Source organism: Camelus ferus, chromosome 3 (genome assembly GCF_009834535.1).
Source record: "Camelus ferus isolate YT-003-E chromosome 3, BCGSAC_Cfer_1.0, whole genome shotgun sequence".
Classification (NCBI taxonomy): domain Eukaryota; kingdom Metazoa; phylum Chordata; class Mammalia; order Artiodactyla; family Camelidae; genus Camelus; species Camelus ferus.
In genome coordinates, this window is record NC_045698.1 from 94326528 (window position 1) to 94341107 (window position 14580).

The following is a 14580-nucleotide window of genomic DNA, read 5'->3' on the forward strand; positions in this document are numbered from 1 at the left end:
TGGCTTTCTCCCTGCTTCCTGATATGCTTCAGCCCTCCCCAGGCTCTAGGGGAATAAGATGTCAAAGGCCCATATCCCATTAGTACTCGTCTGAAGTAGCTAATCCCCGACCCTTACAGCACATGCCAACCAAACTGTCAAGGAGAGGTATTCCTCAGTCCTCTGGGAGGTACAGCTGCTTGGCTGACTTTTGTTCTCCTGAAACCATAGCCTGATACTTTACATCAGGGGGATCTCATGTGGACAGACACAGAGAGGGGGGCAGGGATTTTGATTTGGGTCCTTATTCAGCAGATGGGACGGCAAAGTGCCATGCACTCCCCGGTAAACAATCCACGAGCATCAGCTCCAATCTTTGTCGAGCTGGGGAGGGAGGCCAGGGTGGAACAGGGAAACCGGGAAATGACCCAGGAAGATTCTGTGAGGTGCTCGCTCTATGGGGTTTAAGTGTCACCGTTTCTTCCCAAAGGCCCACACTCACTTGGGTTGTCCAAGGGGAGAAGTTGACTGGCCATTTCTTAGCTACCACACAATCCCACACCCTCTACTCTTCTGCTGGGCCCTGAAAGTGGGGTGATCATATAATTTACCAACCGCACTAGGACTCTTTTAAGAGCATGAAAGGGAACCCTCTTCAGATTTACCCCGGGGCAGCCATCCTAGGCCAGGATGGTCCTGGGAAGCCAGGACATCCAGTCACCCTACCTAGGTCCAAACAGAGGTTTACCCCTACCCAGGACCAGCTGGCCCTGCTGTGACCTGGGACGAGTTACTCAGCTTCTCTAAGCCTGAAGTTCTTCAGCTGTAAAATGGGCTAATCATAGAGTTGGTTGAGAAAGCAGTCAATAAATATTGGTTGTGGCTGTTGTGATTGTTTTTACTTAAGTGCCCCTTAAATTATGGGGAATCAGCAGGGTTGATATCTGAAGAGCTATAAAGGAACTGAAGGATGTTCTTTCTCTCTTAACTTTCTTGGCTTATAATATTATTTTTTTGGCTATACTAATGCAAATACTGAACTCCAGTGTCTTTGCAGGCCATTATTTCAGGGGTACAAAAGCCTTTGTGATTTAGAAGTGATTCCTGTGTGAGGGCGGCTTTCAACAAAACAATAGGTTGAAACAAAGAGCTTGTCACTTCACCTTCCCTTTTGCTCCAGGGGGAACAACCTTGAATATCAGATGAGCATCTCATCTGCATCTTATTAGACATCCTGCTTCTCATCCCAGAATATCAGCTCTCCTTATTGTGAAACCAGGCTGATTAATTAAAAACCAGCTTTGAATTAATTTTTTTAAACCAACATCTTGACGGTTTCAACTTGTTTCTAATGAAAACTTTGAGTTGAATTTGGTATCCTAGTCATTTTGCTTATTCGGCTTATTTAGTGGTAGTGAGAAAGATCTCTAGCTGCTTCTACTTCAGGCGAATCTGTGCCCACCCAATGTGGGGCAGAGCAGCCATTCCACAGTTGTGATGAGTGGGTCAAACCCTTAGAGGAGCACATGTAGCTAGTCTTGTTTCTGAAAGACAATATGAGGCACACCCAAAACAAACCTGGGTATGCTCTTTGGCCGTGTGGCCCAAGTTAACTGGATGATTAATCTCTACTCAGTAAATAACAGGTGAGGCCTCAAAAAATAAGGCCTGGGTGAGGGCACTCTAAGACAATGTGTCATTCAGGGAGCAACAGCCCTGCTCTGGAGCCAGACACGAGGGTTCAAATCCTGTGTCTACTGCCTGCTAGCTTTGTGAATATGGGCAGTGTATTCACCTCTCTGAGCCTCAGTTTCCTCATCTGTAAAGTGGAGCTAAATGACACACCACCCCCTGCTATGACTGTGACTAGGATTCAGCGGGATGAGGCATGTAAGGTCTCAGCACAGGGTCTGGCTCACAGTGAGCAAGGACTGTACCAGTCCCTATGGTCACTTCTCACACAGCCTCTGGGATCTTGGAGAGCCTTGGCTGAAGTCCACCCGCTCTTTGCTGCCCTCTGGTGGTGTGGATCAGAGTGGCCTGGCATGGCAGAAGCTGGGAGATAGTACCTTAAAAGTAGGAAAGTTGCTTTAGGTTTTATTGCCTCTTTAATGTTCTTGTTGACTGAAATAAATACACAGCCTAAAAGTTGAGAGTTATGTTTTATTTGGCAGGAGGACCCAAGCCAGGATGACAGCCTCTCAGATCGCTCTGAGGGACTGCTCTGAAGAGGTAGGGGAGGAGCTAGGATATATAGGAGCTTTACAACAAAGACCAGGTAGTTGGAACAATAAAAGATTACTTGTTATCTAAAGAAAACCAGGCATCTCAAGTTAAAGAATTTAGTGCTTTCCCATTTGTGGGAGGGAGCAACAATTTGGGCTCATTGAATTCATTCCTTTGACAAGCATCTAGCTATCTAGGGCCAGTATTTTGTCCTTCATTATTCTAAGTCCCCTCAGAGTGCACCATTGTGAGTGGCTGCAGAGGCTGGGCTGCAGGCTTGTCTTCGCTGGAGGGTGGCGGCAGCCGTTGATGACTTGATGGTTTCAGCATTCTTTGTTTACTGATATTGTTTGCAGTATTTTTCGTTCATGTTCTCCAAGAATATCTATTTAACTTTTCAAAAAGGGGAGGACAGGGAAGAACCCTACGGGCTCTAAAAGCAGTACGGTGTCTTCCTCACGTGGGAGGGTGAACAGAAATGCTGTAGTGGGCTTCCTTGCCCGTGAGTTGGGGGAAGCCCCAGCCACAGTTCCCTGCGGGCCAGTCAGGAGGCCAAGCAGAGGGAGAGGAAGGTTGATGGATGGACTGGGAGCGGAGGTTGGAGCTGTGCCTGGTTTCCCTGGACATTCAGCTGGGGCACGGCTGGTATTCCTGAGGCCCCTCTGGATTCCCTCACATCCTCCACTTCTGGCCTGGCGCTGTCTGTCTTTGCTGGCCTGTCTCATCGCGCACTGACACAGGAGCCACGGGCCATGTCAGGGACAGGATGGAGTCAGGACTTCCTGTCATTGATGAAGAACAACTTACAGTTTGCCAAGAGCCCTCTCCAGACTGACTGATATTGATAGGGGGTTGCCTCCTCTAAGATGGGGTAAGACACCTCTTTGGGGTGCCCCCAGAGTCTGCTGTGTGGCCCTCTAGCTTAGTGCTTAGACCAACAGGCAGCTTCAGGCAGCATCTTCATCTCCCTTGTGGACCTGGGAATTTCTGGAGGGGCCGTCCCCGGCATCCAGCAGCGTGTGACACAGGAAATGCTTTATGATGGAGTAGTAGCTGGGTCATGAGTGATGAACTCTGCCCTTGAGGATGACAGACAGCACCTCAACAAGCCCTTGTTCCCCACGGTGCTCAGCACAGCGCTCTGCACGCCGTGCTGGCTCAGTGGATGAGTGCAGGAAGCACCTTCTTAGAGAGCTCCCTAACACCAAGATAAGTTCATGGTGTTTGAGTGTATCCTAAGCGCTATCATAGGTTCCAGAGGTTTTTCCAAAGAAGGGTAAGACATAGTCCTTGGCTTCTAAGAACACATCTCATGTGTTCTAGTTAATACAAAGGTGTTAAATTGTAGTACAAGACATGTAATAAGTCAGGGTCTGGGTGAGCTGTCCAGTTGGGTGTTAGAGCTGTTATCTGAGGTGTAGGTCCATGGGCTTGTGACATGTGACTTGCACAGAGCCCTGTACTGTACTGGGGCTTCATGCTCTGCTATTGTCATCTTGAAATTCTTAAAATTTGAACAGAGGGCCTTTCATACTTTATTTTGCACCAGGCCTTGAAGTTATGTAGCTGGTCCTGACCCCTATTATGTAGGTGGTCCTGGCCCTGGGTCTGAGGTGACCAGAAAAAGCTCCATGGTGGAGGGTTTGGCCGGGTGGAGGAGGTGAGCAGCAGAGCTGGGCTGAAGCTCTCCGAAGATGGAGCTGTCCTGGTGTCATTCTGGGGCACTACTGCATACCTGCTCAGGACATGCTTATGGGAAGAGTGGGGGTCAGGGACCTGGCATTTGGATCCCAAAGCATGCCTGTCTGAGAGAAAGTGTTGGCTCTGAAGGTAGGGCCATGTGGAGCCTGGTCTGCCTGTGGGCAGAGGAACAGACTCACCCCTCCCCAGGGAGGCCCAGGAGAGCCCCATGGAAAGTCGGCCTGGCCTTGCTTTGCTGCACTCGAGTTACTCTCCTTTCTGGAATGTGGTGGGTGGACATCTCAAAGGGCTGCTGGGAAGCCCAGTGGAGGAAAACAACAGGAAACAGCTCTGTAAGCAGGAGAAAGGGCATCTTCCCTGGACCCAAGCATTGTTTCTGGCACACAGGGCCTTTGTTGGTGTTGGTGTTTGGTGAAGTGTAGGGGCTGAGAACCATTCTTAGTGGTCCAGCTAATACCTATCTTTTGGAGGACAGGGTCCAGGTCACCCAGGGGCACACGATCTCTGTAGGGGATGAGACACTTAGACACAAAACCACCGCTCCTTCTGCTCTCCAACACACCTGGGCCTGAAGGCCGGCTCTCGTCCTTACTGTCTGTGCCTCCCCTGCACATTGTGTGCCTTGTCTGGGCACCTACAACCCAGCATTATTGGGAGGGGGAGGAGGAGCAACAGGGCGAGTGCCTGGGTCAGTGCCTGGCACACTGTGAGGGGATGTTGTTACTGTTAGTAGGAATCTGATCTGTGATTTGGGAGGTCAGATAAGTGAGGGGACTCATGGGCCAGCAAGGGCTGGAGGAGGTAGTCCTGGTCCTAGAACCACGGGCAGGATAGAGCCCCCAGCCAGGGTGGGGAGGTGGGTGTGGCATGTTTAGAGTAAGTGGAGGGAGTGGCACAATGAATCCCATGCCCCGTGCTGTCCAACCAGCAGATGGGGCGGCCTTTGCATTGGCTGGGCTGGGCGTGGGGAGGCTGGGGACTTAAGGGTGAGGGTGAAAAGGCTCCCTTAGCTAGGTTCCTTATAGCAGTCCCGCCCTGGTGAGGCCCCAGTGGTGTGCTGATCTGGCCAAGCAGGGGTCAGGGCTCTGGGAGAGAGGGGCCTGGCCTCTGCTCTCCCCTGCCACTGGGACTCTCTTCTTCTGTCTGTGGGTGTCGGGGCCTCCCTCTCCAGTCTCCCTTCTTTCTCCATGATGAAGGGAAAGTGGCCTCACACGGGGCATTCACAGTTGCCCTGGCTCAGCATGGTCTTGGCCCACCCTGTCCTGCTCCTCTCAGCAAAAAGGCTGCCAGGGCTTGGCCATTGGAGCCATGTGAGGAGTGACCTTGGGCAACTTTCCTAACCCCTCTGGTCCTCAGTTTCCTCAGGAACACATTTGGTGGAACTAGGGCACTGCCAGGGATGAGGCTGTGGTTGTGATGGAAAGGCTGTAATAGCTCTCTGTGGAGGATGTGTGAGGGCAGGGTGCTTACCATGTGTCCCCATAAGTGTTGGCAGAGCCAGGATACCATCCTCAGAGGTGAAGGGACAGGGGTGCCTGGCTCCTGGTTCCTGGTGTAGCAGACAAGAAGTGCAGATAGGGTGGAGGTGTATCCCCTCTGGCAGCCCTGCGGAGTGTGGGAGACCTGGGCAGGCACAGAGGAGCCTGTTTCAGGCTGACTGACTGGGATCCAGTGAGATGCGGGGCTATGGGCGGTTTGTGGAGAGCGCAAAGTGGCCTGTCTTGTGGCTATTAAAGGAGCTCACATTTACCAAGTGCTCATTGGGCCCTGGTATCCTGAGCGCTCTATGTGGATTGCTTCCTTCAGTCCCCAAAAGTGCCATGAGGTGTGCACTCTCATGTCCATCTTGCAGGGGCAGAAACTGAGCCTCACCTTTGCCCTGGCTGCGGCTCCCAGCCAGCCTGGCTCCAGAGCCCTACAGCCTCTCAGTTGGGCACTTCCTGCCCCTGCCCGAGCCCCACTGGAATCCTGGGGATCTCAACAGCTCCCCCATCAATACATTTGTCCTGGTTGATTCAGGATGTGGTAAACATTTGATTGTCACTCTGGCTCAATTAAATAGAAAAAAAAGTCAGTAGTCTAGAACTTTGGTACATTTCAAATATATTTTATTACTTTTCTTTTTGTCTCAGAAAGAATATGAAACCTTCATGCAATGCTAATGGTTTCTGACATTTACATCGCATATGACACAGGAGTGCAAGGCGACATATACTGAAGGGGCGTGTGTGGAGGGGGCCTTCCTAAGAGTGTATTTACAAAGGAAAGTGTGTGTAGTCATCTTAGCTTTCAAAAGAGGACTGCACAGGTTAACATTGAAGAATTACACGGGGAGTCACAGATAGATTGCTTTAGCACTGCATGTTCCGTTGTCATGAGGGAAAGAAACAGGCTGTGAAGCTTCTCCCTCATCGACAGCATGTGTGTCTGTAGCTGTATATTGTGCATGGATTTGTGTATTTTTGTTTTCTCCCAAGGTTTTTGCTAACAGTGTGGGAACTTCACGTGCTTTCAAAGCATTAAATATTGAAGCAGTGAATCTTTCACAAACTCTCAGGTTGGAGAGAGGACCCAACCCCTTCCTTAAGGACCGTCTGCTTCGCCATCCCAGAATCTTGGAAACATTTCCTAGAGTGTGTAAAAATTAACCGGAGAGGATGAAGCACATTTCTCTGGCAGCCAAACTCAAGCTCCTCAAAGAACAGAGGCAGCAAGATCTGCCCTGCTTGCCACTGCTGAGTACCCCACCCCCGCGGCTGTGACTGACCATGAGCCCCAGAGAGCTCGTGGCAGCTGTGCCGAGGCGCCAGGACCTCTGAGCGGAAGCTTCCTGTGCTACGAAGGGAGCAACGCTGCTATGAAATGTCTCAACCAAGCGCCCTGTTCCTCCCAGGCGCTTATAAAGTTCAGATGTACAGTGATGTCTGGACAAATACAAAGAAGCATTTCTTTCTTTTCTCTCTCTTTCTTTCTTTCTTTTTCTTTTTTAACAAAGGAAAGGCATGAGTTTCCCCCCTTTTCGGTTAAAAAGCAGCTTGAGATGGAATCTGGAGCGCAAGAGAAAAGGGTCTCACATCTGGAAGCCTTTTGCACACAGCTATAAAATGTAAAAACTGACCCTCGGTAAAAAGTGCTTTGTAACAATATTTAATTCGTGTCTTATGCCTGTGAAAAAGAAAGGATTTGTTTTTTTAATCTGCAAAGTCCTTTGCTTGTCTCCCAACTGGTGTGACGTTTTCGCATCAGGGATTTTTCACCCTATTCTTCGTAGACCCTGGGAAGAAAAAACACCCATGTTAGTGGCTCAGGATGTGAGTCAGGCAATGGACAGGCCAGTGTCTGAGCTGCTTTGCTCTGGACTTGGGGAGTGCCTCTCCCAGGGCTGTAGGAGCCCGGGAGAAGCAGGGGCACATTTCACAGGAGGCCCTCACGTGGGCACAAAAGCTCACCCAAACCTTGCTTTGTCCTTTCTAAACAGCCTCCAACTCTGCAGTCTTGTTTTATCCTCAAAGCCCTAGGAAGCAAACCCTCTTGGTATATGAGAAAACTGAGGCCCAAGAGACTTAAGGTCTTCCCAGCGAACACTCAACATCTGTGGTGGGAACGAAGCCTCTCTCCAGCATGGGCAGGGAGGGGCAGGGGCAGAGGCGTCCTCGTTCTCCATTTGGGCTTGTGTCTTTCTTTGTATTTTGCCCAAAGATACATGTCCTCCAGAAAAAAATGCCAGTTCCAGAAGCCACTGCCTGAAGGGTGGTTAGTGGGGCTGGGGCTGTCACAGACGCCTGTGGCTCAAGGTCACTTCCTCTGGCTGATAGTTATCAGGCCCGTGGCACTCCCAAACTGACCTTCCCCCTCACCTCCCAAACCATCTCTGTTTAGGGGCTGGAATCCCTTCTCTTCTGCCTCATGGCTGCCGTGGGGCCACAGTTCACATGCAGACAGCCCAAGGCTCCGTCTGCCTCATTCCTGATTCCTGAGTAATTGTGCACTGAAGTCAGATGCCTGCTGGGGCTGCTCCTGGTGCCAGCCAGAAGCTCTGGGCTCTGAGCTGCTGGGAGCTCTGGTCCAGGCCGGCCACTGCCTCCTCCTTCCTCTGTCCGAGGTTCAGCATTTTCTCTTTCTCTCTCTGCAAAGAGGACTTCACGATGATTCCTTTATCTCAAATCTCTATGGAGACACTTTCCTTCTCTACAGAGGGGGGGGGGCAGCAGGGAGGACAGGGAATGCCCCATCCTCTTCCAGGATGCCCTGTGTTCTAAAGACGAGGGATGAACTCATTTTGTAATGAAATGATAAGAGGCCTGATAACGGAGGTGCCCTTCCTGCTCTCATCAGTGGAATTCGCAGGAGCAAAAAGAGCAGGGCTATGTGGGCCCCGACCTGCCTCCTCTTCATCAAAGGAGTGGCCCAGGTGGAGGGGAAGAGGGCCAAGTGCACAGAAGCCTGAGTGACTCCCAGCAAAGCAACCTTATGAAGATGTGCCAGCGCCTCTGTGAACTGGCCCTGTAGTTAGCCTCGTTCCACTTTTGATGACGCAGGGCCTGGAGGGTGACTGGACAGGACTGGACAGGACATGCCCTGCTTTTGTCATGTGAGCTGCCTGCCCTGACCAGAAAGAGGGCTTCATTCCCATTAGATTCATAGAAAATAATCTCTTGCTCTCATCAGTTTCTATTTCAAGCAATTGCAGATGAGGCAGTTTTGGTGGCAGCACAGAAGGCTCAGGTACTGGGGTTGGGCCCAAGTGTCAGCTGTGGGAGAGCTGGTCGTGGGCTGAGCTTAGCGGGGAAGGGCCTGCTGAGGGTAGGGGGGAGAGGAGATCAGAGGTGTGGTCTGCGAACTGCTGTAGTGAGGAGAAGGTGACTCCAGGAGACCTAGCTTCTGCCTTGTGCTCCCAAGCAAGTCACTCTCCATCCCCACTTAGCCTTGGTTTTCCTGCTGTGTGATATGAGATGTAGGCACCAGCTCCTGTGGAACTCAGCTCTGTGTGTGTGTGTGTGTGTGTGTGTGTGTGTGTGTGTGTGTGTGTACACGTAAACCTGTTTCCCTGGTTGTGCAGATACAGGTGTAAACAGTCTCTGAATATGTGAGGACCGGGTCTACTCCAGGACAGACTCACGTTTATGTAGTATAGGGAAGCCAGGAACTTGCCTCCCTCTCTGAGGCCAGAAACGGGACCCCAGGAGATCAGAGCTGGGAAGCTATTTTCTGATCATGGGGAAATAGCCCATAGAGGGCAGGGATCTGGTGCAGGGGTTTGGTTCAGGGCTCTGGTCATCTGGCTGCTGCTGCCACCTGAAGTTAAGAGTGGCTTTGATTTTAAAGGGTTAAACTCAAGGCCCTCCCTGTACCTGAAGGGGAAGGAGTTTATCAGATTTCTGAGCAGCAGGGGGCATGGGGCACCTTGAGAGGAGACTATGTTGTTGGGAAAGAGTTATCCTCCTCATCTTGTGGTTGTAACCACAGCTTTATAGTTAAGAAGCCCAGTCACTTAAGCAGTTGTGTTTCATCAAACCACACAAATCACCAAGAGAGCCATGCCAGGTGCTCGCCCAGCCATTTGACAGAGGGAAATTGGGGGTCAGAGAACTTTAGTTATTTAAATAAGGAGAGGAATCAAGACTCTTACATAAAAGTTAGAATGAGACAAACTTTAGTTTACAGAAGGATACATTTTCGATGCTTATGGCTATCCAAGAGAGTATTAGCTTGCCTTGCCAAGTGGTGAGTTCCTTGCCCCTGAGGGTATGTAAGCAGTGTCTGGGTATCTGCTTGCTGCGGCTACTGTGGTGGGTGTTCACGCATTAGAGGGGCTAGATGACCTGGAAGAGGTCTAGGATCTGGTCTGGTTGGACCGTGGGAAGGAGGGTGAGGCGGTGGGGCATACCTGCGCTTCTCATTCCAGGCGTTGTACCACTTGATGAACCGCTTGGTGCTCTGCAGCTTGGGGTGCAGGCAGTGCTCCTGACCCCGGTACCTGGACATGCTCTTGGTGGTGATGCTGAAATGGAGGGGAAGGGGATGGAGGATTGAGAAGCCTGAATGACAGCCCCTCAGTGTGGCCTGTGGGTCGGCCTGGTCTGTCCCAATTAGGACCCTGAGAGACTGTGGCCTCTAAGGGACCCTACCCATCTGCTCACTCCCTGGCTCTTTGGAAGGTTGTCCCCTTAATCTCTGACTCCATGGTCGGGTCTAATCCAGTACAGAGTGATTGGCTCTCACATTTCCCCTGGAACCCCCAGAGTCTGGGGCAGAACCCCCTACCCCATCCCCATGCAGGGTGCTGCTCACAGCACTCATGCCTCCCTTGGGGAACAAAGGTCAGGGGACACTTCCAGCTCCTCTGAACTTTGCCGGCAAAGTATGCATGGCAAGACTTCATTTCTTGGATATGAGGAGATCCACAGCAGAGTCTGGACATGCTATGGTGTCTGTCTGACCCTTCAAACCCCAGTTTCCTTGATCCTCTGCAGATTGTTCTGAGGCTGGGCATTTGCTGACTCTGAAGCTAATCTTGTTGGCCTTGAAGACCATTTTGATTCCTGAGCACGAAGTCCCAGTTATTTCACCCTGGGCAGGAAAATAAGACCACCCTCAGGCTTCTATCAGCCAGTGTTCCAACTCCCAGAGGAGGCCTAGCCACGTGGTGGAGAAGCAGGTGGCACTGGACAGAGTGTAGGGCCTGGGTCTGAATCCCTTGGGTAACCTCTCTGAACCCAGTTTGCTCATCCATAAAATGGGTATAATAATAGGACATACCTCTTAAGGTTATTGGGATGATTAAATTTGGAATCTATGCAAACTGCCTAGCACAATGAATAGTTACTGTTATTAGTAATTGTCCTGGAAGATGGGATGGCCAAGGAGAAGGAGAAACCTTAGTATGTGAGGTTCAGCCTGGGACAGGGGGAGGGGAGGCGAGACTGCTGCCCAGAACTGCTATGTCTATCTCAGCCAGGGCTGGGCCAGGGTGGCAGGAGTTAAGAGGAAGCTTCTGGGTGGGGGAGGAAGGGTGGTGTTCAAGAATAAGGGCCCACCTAGAGAACATGGCAAAGTGTAAGGTGAGAGGTGAGGAGGTCACACAGCAAGAGCAAGGTATAGTGGTGGACTGGGTGCTGGGGAGTGGGCTGAGGGGGCAAAGAGAGGCAGTTGGAGGTTGGGGTGGAAAGAATGGGAAGGGAGGGAGAGAGATCAGCTAGTACCCCACAGGTTGCTAACATTAAGATGTCAGCGTACAGGCCGAGTTCTGGAATGGAGCAGGGTCGCCATGAATTCTTAGTCTCCCAATTGACAGGGAGAGAAAATTGAATTTTGCCACCTGTATAGGGGCTGAAAATTTCTGGGCAATCTGTTCTCTTCTTCCCTTCCTGGTGTCCTTTGTTTCTATGGCCCTCACCATGGCCTAAGCTTCCCAGGGCAGGGACAAGTCTTGTGCTAAGGCCAGGTGACCAGGCTCTGCCTTTGCTGGTCCTCTCTATGAGACCTGTCCTTACCACTCCCTTGGTACCTCCTTCTAGGTCTCAAGTATGGGGCCAGGCTTCAGAGCGGAGTCCAGTTCTCCTCCCTAGTAGTACCTAGTCACTGCAGGAATTTAGCCCATGCATTGCTCTCTGCCTACAAGGCTGCTTTTGCACTTGGAATGAAAAGATGTGGCCAAGCCTGATAAAAAAAATCTCTTCCTCACTTGGGTCAGTGTGCAGGCTGAGGCTCCCAAATCCTGAAGGTCAGGGCAGAAGGAGAGCATGCTCAACCTTCCTTACCACTGTGCTCAAATGCTCTGTCATAATCTGGGGACTTGAAACTTGGTTGTGGGGTGAAGACAGGATTTCTGCCCCCAGCAATTACAGGAGAAATTCTGGGTCCTTTGTCCCTGTCCTCAGTGGTTCTGGAGTGCCAAGGGTTTCCATTAAAAGCTTGGTGGGTATATGACACAAATTGCCCTTTCTAGAATCTGGACACTCCTGGACCCTTCTGGGTACAAGGACTCCCACTTACAAAGCAGGCTGCACCCCCAGCCTCATCAGAGATTTCTGGGTGACTCAGGGTGAGCTGGAAAATTTCCTTTAGTTCAGCTTTGGTGCTGAAAACTGGCTCTGGCAAAAAGTGCTGGTCCCTCGTGTGATCTGGAGAGTCTTAGGAGCTTGAGAGGGGAGAAGATCTCCAGCTCCTCAGGGTTGGGGGTGAGTTCCTGGGTGTGGGCTGGAGGTTTAGGAGAGGGTGACTGTGTATGGATCTCATGAGACCCCTGCAAGTTTTCACAAGGCAACATAAAGCTTTCTCTTGCACTTGCCTGGCTGTCAGTTTCCTCTCTACTCTTAAAAGTATAGCCACGGAAGAGAGGAACCCCCTGTTTACTGGGGGTTCTGTCCTTTTGAGATGTCACTGCACTCCATACCCCCCTCCTCCTCCCTGTAAGGACCCAGCAGCTCAGCCTGGCATGTGGGGCATTTTTCAGCACTGAGTGCAAAGTTAACTTGCAACGTCCCTGTCATTCTCAGTCCATGAACTGAGAACCCTGAGGGGCTTGCAGCTCCTCCCTCAGCTGTGTGACCTCTGGCTGCCACCCAAAAGGATTTATTGGCAGTTTTTCTGAACCTGGGTCTGCAAGGCAAGGGGCAGGGCAGAGGGGCAGGGACAGGAAGTTAATTTAGGTGTCCAGGAAGGAAGGCAGAGGGGTTCAGCTCAGGCCCAGTGGCTTTCTGAGTTCCCCTAACTTCAGGCCAACTGTGCAGCCCTCAGGTGGTGGTGAGGGGTGGGAGCTGCCTCGGCAGACACTGTGTGGAGGCCTTGGGGCCAGCAGGGCCAGTGAATGGGAGGCACTTGCCCAGACTGAGAATAAAGTGTGTCCTGTTTCTGGGGGAGGGGAAGAGGGGGCCAATGGTCAGTGGCAGATATTTGGTAGCTGCTTTGCCAAGGGCTCCCTTCCTGGCCAAGAGGGTATTGATGGGGAACAGTGGTGCTGGCCTCAAGTGGTTAATTGGGAAGGCAGAGGAGCAAGGAAACTCAGTGTTCTCTCGCTCTGCCCCAGTTTTTAAAATATTCCCTGCATCCCCACCAAGCAGGGCTACAGCCTCATGGCACGTTAACCCCAGCAGAGCCCTTTCCCTAGGACGGGGACCCACAGGAGTCCAGCTAGTGTCGGGAGAGCAAGGATCATTCTGAAAATGGAATCTCTAGAAGCCAAAAACTGACTGGCTGTGGTCGCCTGATCAGAAAAAGTTTCTGAAAGGAGGTTCTGAGGAGTTCAGACAATGTTTGCTTTAATCCTCTCTCCAGTAACAGGAAGGCAGCACGCTTCACAGTTTGGGTGCAAGTTTAATAGTTCTGGGCATATTTTGAGTCATTTCAATCCGGGTGTTCTAAGTTGGCACATGGGAGCCATTTAATTCTTGATCACCCTAGAAAGGCGAGCAGTGCAACACCTAGGCTGCCCATTCGAAATCCTAGCAAGGGCCAACTCCTTGGAGAGAGGCTGTTTCCGGAGCACAGTACCATGACCCTTTTTTCAAACTCTCCTCCAGACTGCCGTGCCAGCGTCCTAAGGATTCGCTGGGCATTTATAAAGGCTCTTTAAAGGCTGAGAGAAAGGTTTGTTAGCCCGACCCAGCCCTAAGCAGTGCCCCAGCCCCGGGTTAAAAGTAGCGCGCACATGCCCACAGCCAAGCGCAAGAACTCACATAACCATCTTCTCCTCGCAGTGCGGGTACTTTGGCTTCATTTCCAGCTTCTTTACGTCGCTGTAGCGGATCTTGGGTCCCTTCCGGGAGCACTTGCATTTGGACCCTAAGAGAGAGCGCGCAGGGAGCCGCTCAGTTGCGCGCGGGGTCTCTTTCGCAACTCCTTGACCACCCTCGGTGCCCACCTACAGCCTCCGGGATCCCCAGAAGCCTAGCAGTTGGCACTGGGGGTTCCCCAGGGCAGGACAGGCTGGCGCCAAAGGACCTTCCAAGCACTCACCGTCCACGAGCAAGGCACACAGTGCCAGGAGCAGCAGGAGCAGCACTGCGGTCAGGAGCCTCATGCTGGCCGAGGGGCACGGCGCGGGAGCAGGGACTCGGGGAGGGCGCCCGCGCGTCCTTGCGCGCGGCTCTGCTCTTTCTGCCCGAAGCGCACCTCTTGACTTCACTGGCTCCCGCTGCGCCCGTCGGTGATAGCCTCGGGGCTGTGACAGCGCTGCACTCTGCGCTCGGCTCCCGGCTCTCTCCACAGCCTCCCTCCGCCCTCTCAGGCCTCTTTTAAATCCGCTCCTGCCCTCGCTGCGAGTGAGCTCATTAATATGCAGAACCACTCGGTGACTCACTGAGATTTCTCAACGCAGTGGGGGGAGGAGACCTTCCCCGCCAGCCGCGCGCCCCGGGACCGTGATCACAGAGGCGTACAGTCGGAGCCACGCGCGCACTCGCACACCGAGACCCACAGCCGCTACTCTCGCGCTCCCACACACGCGCTCCACACACTTGCACGCCCAGGCTCCAGCACCCGCACACAACCAGTGACCCCGGAGAGGCTGCTTAAGGGCACTGCTTTTCTGATTCGAGTGATTCCCTCTGGCTTGCTATTCTGAGCCTCTGGGAGACCCAGGCCCGCGGCCCAGGATTCTCTGAGGAGACCTAAAAGGGTTTTGGGGCAGGTGCCAGGTGTGAGTGCCAGCAGGCCTGACTCCTAGGGCGTGAG

At 52.2% G+C, this 14580-nt stretch overlaps 1 protein-coding gene across 1 annotated transcript; it reads right to left on the bottom strand.

The window, feature by feature from the left end:
• Nucleotides 1-5992: 5992 nt before the first annotated feature.
• On the bottom strand, nt 5993-14181 carry CXCL14 (C-X-C motif chemokine ligand 14). Its single transcript, XM_006183565.3, has 4 exons — nt 13864-14181; nt 13584-13689; nt 9794-9907; nt 5993-7180 (listed from the first exon to the last, which is right to left on the bottom strand). Exons 1-4 carry the CDS (start codon nt 13925-13927, stop codon nt 7165-7167), a joined length of 300 nt encoding a protein of 99 aa, XP_006183627.1. The 5' UTR covers nt 13928-14181; the 3' UTR covers nt 5993-7164.
• Nucleotides 14182-14580: the final 399 nt, after the last annotated feature.

What these genes read in the sequence shown, in the direction of transcription:
- CXCL14 (XM_006183565.3), bottom strand. Translation starts at nt 13,927, where the DNA reads ATGAGGCTCCTGACCGCAGTGCTGCTCCTGCTGCTCCTGGCACTGTGT. An exon ending in GTGTGCCTTGCTCGTGGACG is followed by an intron (nt 13,690 to 13,863) that starts GTGAGTGCTTGG and finishes GCTCTCTCTTAG; the next exon opens with GGTCCAAATGCAAGTGCTCC. An exon ending in TGCGAGGAGAAGATGGTTAT is followed by an intron (nt 9,908 to 13,583) that starts GTGAGTTCTTGC and finishes CCTCCATTTCAG; the next exon opens with CATCACCACCAAGAGCATGT.